A 6,912-nucleotide genomic window follows, 5' to 3' on the forward strand; every position below is an offset into this window, starting at 1 on the left:
TTTCCATTCTTATAAGAAAAAGGAAAAGAGGAATCGGTGAGCGATGTTCATTTCATTTTATTTAATTACTATACATTTGATTTGATTTGATTATCATTTTATTTTAAATTAAATTTATTTTTTATTTTAATATTTAGATTTACGACAAAAGTTTTGTATTGATTAACCACCCTTGTCCCTCATATTTTTAGAGACATAATTCCAATTTCTGCTTAAAATTCTAATAATTAAAGATTGAAAAAAATCAAATACTTTACTTTTAAAAAAAAAAAAAAAGAAAAAAAGAAACCAAGATTCTGCTGGTCTGTATATTAATACTGCAGAAAGAAGTAATTAATAACAAAATGTAAATTTAAGCAAACATGTCTAATTTTATTTTGTTGCATTTCCATGTGAATAGAATGATAAGTATATAAATACTCCATTCCAATTATTGTGGGTAGCAAACTGTTTTGCCATATTTGGAATAAATTAAATTTATTTCTAAATACCCTTGTACTCTAGTTAAAGTAGATAATATGTTTTTTTTTTCAAAGAAAATTATAAAAATTAATTACATATATAAATTTGATGTAAAGTTAATACAGAGCATTTTAAATGTTAATGAAAATTATAAAATTGACTATGAATAATGCCAATTACACATAACTCAATTAATATCAAAACTTTTATTTTGTTTTAATGTAGTTTGAAATTTATTGTTCAAATTTTACATGAAATTTGGAATAAGATCAATTTTTATTTCTTCCATGAGAATTTTTAAATGTACTTTTAAAATGAACTACATAAAATTTTATTTTGTGTAAAAATAAATCTATAACACAATATAATTGGTTCTTAAATCTATATTTCTCTACATACAAGGACAAATTTAGTTCACCATATAAGACAGAAATATGTAGACAAGTGTTATAGTCATTACATGACAGATTTATTACTATAGTTATTTTGTAAATGCAACTATAGAAGAAGTTGTAACATTGATTCATAACTGAGAAATAATGAATCAAAATTACACTAATTCTATTTTTTAAATTATTGTATTTTTAAACTTTAATTAATTGTTTATTTTTAATTTTAAAAATTTTGAATGTATTTAGAAAATTTACAGTGAAACACAAGGAAGAAAGGAAGGATGAAAACCTGCAATTCAGAAAATATCTTTAGTTTCTGTATTTTCAAAGTGAATTCCTGCTTTTATATTCAGCATACTCCAGTCATGCTTTTGTAATTCACTCCAAAAAATTTGACAGCAACAGCTATAAGTGAAAACTGTTTATATTTCCTTACGACACTATTATGAATATAATATACAAATGAATCGGATTAAATCACTGTTTCCGTAGATTCACAACTTCAAAATATCCTTACAAGAATTGATCAGATAAAAACCTGCAACAACATGAATGTTTGCAGAACATGTTTAGTCCACAAACAACATAATAAAATTCAGACTTAACAGCATATTCAGCAGCAAGCTTACCGGAAATAAAATTGCATCCTCTTGTGATTCAAGTAAGAAAATGATCTATCATATGGTTTATAACATCTGCGCCTTCTATATGCATTATTTGATCTTTTACCTGCAAAACAGGCCCAGCATGGGTTTGACAGAATTTTCCGAGTAATAATTTATGCCAATATCCTTAAAATCAGAGCATTCAATCACCAAAGAATCAGTTCTCCAACTTCAAATTAATGATCCTTTTAAGTCCCAACATGCAATTAGATTCAAACAACAGCACTGTTTTTTTGACACAACGGATTAACTCTTTCACACAAACAACAAAATGTTTGCTTGTGTCTTCTACAAATTAAGGGCACATAATCTGCAGGAAAGCCTGAGTATCTCCTTAACCCACTTCAATTTTCAAAAAAGAGAAAAGAACGTTGAAGTATAACTTTAATGCACTATTACTGATAATGTATACAGCAGAAAGATTGACAGTTACCATTTCTTCTGATAGCACTAATGCACTAAACTACCATTTTAATGTTCAGAAATTATGATACAGAGAGAGAGAGAGAAAGAGACCTGGATAACACTATGAGCAGCAAACCTTTGCCTGCTGCTGTGAAAGCTAACATCTATTTTTTCCCATGAAACACAGGAGAGACCTTTCACCAGCTCCTCTACAAAAAAAAAAAACCATTATGTCAGAGCAACAGAAAGTAAATTGAGGAAACAAAAGAAGAAAGAGACAAACAAAACAGACTGGAAAATAATTATATAAAATCCATCAAACTTTTAGGAGTTGCTCAATTTGAACTCATCAAGAGCAGAATGAAATTTTCGGGTCAATGGAACGGTATAAAATTTTACCTTATCAATTAGCAACCTGGAAAACAATAGGCTAAAAAAGGCTAACAGAAGAAAACAAAACTACATAACCTGTCCTAGCATAAATGAAACCAGCCAAACACATATTTCCTCTTTGATCAAAATTTCAAGTTACAACTTGCAAACCTTCTATCTTGTCAGAACCATCATCTTCAGTTGAAATAGTCTCACATTCCACTGCCTCATAGCCCTTGCAGTGTTCTTCATAAACGATATGTGGATATTTTTCATTGAGAGAATCCTCCCACTAGTAGACAAAGATGTATCAGTCACCAAGATCAAAAGGCAAGTCAAAACGTAAAATTAAATTGATAAACTCAAGCTAATTAACTACCTTTGGCAACTCATTATCTCGTCTAATTGATGATGTTCTCCAACCCACAATATCTATTCAGTATTCAGTAATGGAAAACATTGAACTTCTTCAATAATAATATTAGTAGTAAGAACAATAATAATAATAATAAAAGAAAGTGAAAGAAAAACTCGACAACAATGATTACATATACATCAACAAAAGCTATTTAGTCATGAAACAGGATACGGTCATAGCCCACGTTTGAATATACAACTCGACGTTTGAAGCCACGCAGTGCAGACCTGCAAAAATATGTTGGCTATGTTCAATCAATTTAACAAATTCGGATAACTTAAAGACATCTGAAGAAACCCCCATACTGGGAAGTGATACTTATAACAGGAAAGAAACGACCATACAGAAAATGACAATCGTTGTAATCTTCCAACATGCGTCGAAGAAGTGGAGGTTTTCCCTCATCTTCATCAGTAAGAAAAAGATGTCGACCTGTTCTCCTGAATATCCAATGAATAACACAACTTGCAGCCTTCTCAAAGGCAGTTACGCCAAAGAGGAAAGGTACCTACAAAAGAAGGCCTAGTTTTAGATGAACAGCAATGTTAAGTACTCAATCAAAATCCATGGTCCCTATCTTGAGCTGACTATAAGACTTCTAATCTGGAAATAGAAATAATAAAATCCCACAATGCAACTGCTATCAAGGTTTGACAACTTGCAAAGAATCATAAAAGTAAAAGAAATTTATCCCGCATGATGGCAATAGTTTTTGAGGCTAATACCTGCTTATTACCCCTGGAACCAAGGTGAGGGGTAGCAACAGTGATGAAGTTCATGGCCTCCAAGCCACATAGTGTACCTTTTGTATCTTCTTCGCATTTGTTAGTTGATGAATTCTCTATTTTCTCTCTTTTGGGTGGTCTATATAATCTCCCAATTGCATACCTTGCCACAAGTCCTCCAACAGAATGCGCAACAAAGGAGATCCTACGGACATTTGGTCTTCTCTGAATCACTTCAAGGACCTAAAATTCAGTTGTTTTTACAAGGTAAAGTATTCAACAGATGGATCATGTATGAAACAAAGAGCTAAACAGTTTCAAGACATCAGGCAAGTTCACTAGTCTAATTCAAATATATAATATAAACTACGCACCAACCTCTTCAGCCAATCTCTCACCCATTACATCCACACCATCCAAAGTGAGCCTAGACATATTTCGCTCGCTGCCTGTGAAGTAGATGAATCAATGCTCAAACAATAAGAATGAGGAAAATATTTTCCTGTTAGCCACATAAAATCATGATAATCAAAATTCCACTTTGACCCGCTTAAGGAAAAAGCTTTCTTTGGACTAACATAAAAGATACTAATTAATCCCAGATCCTGAACCCTAAGAACACTTAATAGAGCCTATCTTAAGATGAACTATCGCATTAGCTTCAACTCCCATATTATCAGAATTGTGACAATAAGGCAAACCAGAGTGGTCAAATGGGGAAGATTCATTTAAGGGTCCTCGTATGTTATTGGATAGACAATGGAATTATGCCATTAACGCTCAACTGATGCATCACCAAACTATATATTACTATTTGATAAACTGGGAAAGCACAAAGGCTTAGAACTAAAAGTAAGTTGCATTTTCTTCCCTTCCTTTTTTACTTTATATTTTTGCTTTATAGGAATAGGCATATTATAACAATAATGAACCCCCTTACAATGAACGAACACTCTGTCGGGTAGCATTCTGACGAACTGCTCAGCAGCAAACTTCCAATCCGTTGCACTGCAGAAGCAAAGTACAGAACATATGTAGATGAGAATCAGTCAAAGTCTCATTGCATCATTTAACCGTAGAGGAAATTCCATTAATTTAACTGATTATCGTACATAATCTGTTCGAAAAAGGAACATAACCAAAGCAATTATCGGTAAGTACTTTAAGAAACGAAACATAAAGTCCGACGCCAAATTCACTGAGAATTAGAAACAAATTCCGGCTTGAACAGTTAGCATCAAATTCTAATCAAAATTGAAGATGAAGTAAAGAGAAGGTTATAGTACGCTTTAAATTCACAAATAAAAATTTCCATGTCAATTGGAATTTGAAATTTGAAAACACGCACACCAAAAAGATGAACTAAATCATATTCAGACAACAAGTAACCAAAGCAAAATACCTAATTTCAATCCAGAGCACCAAATAAAAAATCAAACTTTGCTTGAAAACCTGATCGAAGAAGATATTTTGAAACGGAGAAGAATAAAATCCTGACCTCCCAAGGATTCCGTGGACCATGATAACGAGATGATCAGCTGAGGATGAATCAGAGTCTTTACAACTCCACACATCGCGACTTCCATTAATTGACTCTGACGAGCAAACTCCGTTTTTCATATTACTCTCATAAAATAATTATTTTGACATCAAAAAACAATGATGCCCATTCGATAGAGTGAGAATGAAGATTGAAATAAAACTAGTGGAGATTGTCGATAAATCCTGGCAGATAAAGTGCGAGAAACACAGAGAAAAGAGGAGAGAAGCCGCAGTTTGATGGGAGCATATATATATATATATATATATATATCGGAGAGAGAAAAGAGCTGAGAGCGAAGGAAACTTAAAATAAGAACCGACGTAACGATGAGTGCAAGCAAGATATGTATGAGTTTTAATTGAACATGGAACGGTTTTTTTTCCTGCAGTTCGTACAGTGACCAGTTGGCAGCTACTTTTTAGTTCCCAATTTATTTGATCCAACCGCATCACCAACTGTCTAGTATCTTTAAAAATGCTATGAATTTAATTAATAAATATAATTATTAAAAATGCTATAAATTTATATTATATTATTATATTTTAGATTATTCAATATCCATATCAAATAGTACATTTAATACGATAATATTTGATGCAGAAACTTTAATTGTTTTAATATTTTTAGTAAAATTTTTAAAAAAATTATAAGTTCGAAACCACCACAAAAAATGACTTCTACAACAGCCACGTCATAAGGACGTTTTTTTTTTTTTTTCAAGTTAAAGTGTTTTTTTTTATTTTTTATTTTTACTTTTTAAAATAATTTTTTACACACCGAATTTTAGATAACTACTTCTACAATAACTATGTCGTAAGTCTAGTGGAAGATGTTTCCTGCAAGATAAGTTATTTTGTTTCTATATTATTTTTGAAAAATAAAATAAAATATTATATTATCAAATATGATATTTGACATAAAAATTGATTTAACTAAAATTTGACACATTTTCTAATCTAGATAAACATGACACTTTCACTCACATTGTGAGTATGTATTAATTATTATGAACTAGATCATAGTCTTTTTTTAAAGTACACATATTAAAATTATAAAAAAAAAATAGTAAATGGATCAATTTATTAGTTTGATCATCTTAATAATTAAGTTATTAATATTAAGTTCACAAATTTAAATTTTACTAAAATATAAAATTTAAGTTCATCAATTTGTGATGATTGATTTATAATATTTAATTCAATAACTTATAATTTAATTTATTAATATATTTTTTTGTAACTAATTTTTTTAACTAAAGTAGTTGTAATTTGACCCATATATAGTTTATTATTTTAATATTTAAAACAAAAATTTATTTGATTCAAACAAAAGAACAAAGGTAATTGGCTAAATTAAATATCCTAAATAATAAAAAAAAATTAGAAGTTAATCTACTTAAAATAAGAAGCCAATTTTTTTTTTTGTTCTTAGTTTATAAATTTTTTATGGCCATAAGTTTATGAAATTTATAAGTTCTTTAAAAATAAATAAATAAACATGTTCAAATAGATGAAATAAATATAATATGCACGTGTTTATTTATTTATTTTTAAATTTATTTATAAATTCAATGGTTCATAATTATACGGAACTAAAAATCAATTAAAAGTGAGATTTGCACCAAAATAAAACAAAAAGCTTTTTTTATATTTTAAATTAATAAATTAATAAAATTTAAATTTAAATTATATCTTATATTTTTGCATTTTAACGTAAATCAATTTATTTTAATTTTAACATAAAAAATATTAATTTTTTTAGCCTTTTTGTAGTTGACCCAAAAATCAGACCAAATAATATTTAATTATAATTGATTATAACCTCGGTCATGATTGTAATTTGAACATGTAAAGGCGCAAACATTTATGCTAAATAATAATATTAAAATTTATAAGTTTACGCAAACAATTCAGAATTTCGATTTTACATT

The 6,912-nt window shown here is 29.2% G+C and overlaps 1 protein-coding gene across 1 annotated transcript; it reads right to left on the minus strand.

The window, feature by feature from the left end:
- Positions 1-1,260: 1,260 nt before the first annotated feature.
- LOC110820564 (alpha/beta-Hydrolases superfamily protein) lies at positions 1,261-5,269 on the minus strand. The gene is made up of 11 exons (XM_022050071.2): positions 4,938-5,269; positions 4,380-4,447; positions 3,818-3,888; positions 3,440-3,682; positions 3,059-3,222; positions 2,886-2,941; positions 2,676-2,728; positions 2,468-2,588; positions 2,036-2,133; positions 1,484-1,583; positions 1,261-1,392 (listed from the first exon to the last, which is right to left on the minus strand). The coding sequence occupies exons 1-10, from the start codon at positions 5,057-5,059 to the stop codon at positions 1,512-1,514; spliced, it is 1,068 nt and encodes a 355-aa protein (XP_021905763.1). The 5' UTR covers positions 5,060-5,269; the 3' UTR covers positions 1,261-1,392; positions 1,484-1,511.
- Positions 5,270-6,912: the final 1,643 nt, after the last annotated feature.

Source organism: Carica papaya, chromosome 9, assembly GCF_054855325.1.
Source record: "Carica papaya isolate Zhongbai chromosome 9, ASM5485532v1, whole genome shotgun sequence".
In the NCBI taxonomy this organism is placed as follows: domain Eukaryota; kingdom Viridiplantae; phylum Streptophyta; class Magnoliopsida; order Brassicales; family Caricaceae; genus Carica; species Carica papaya.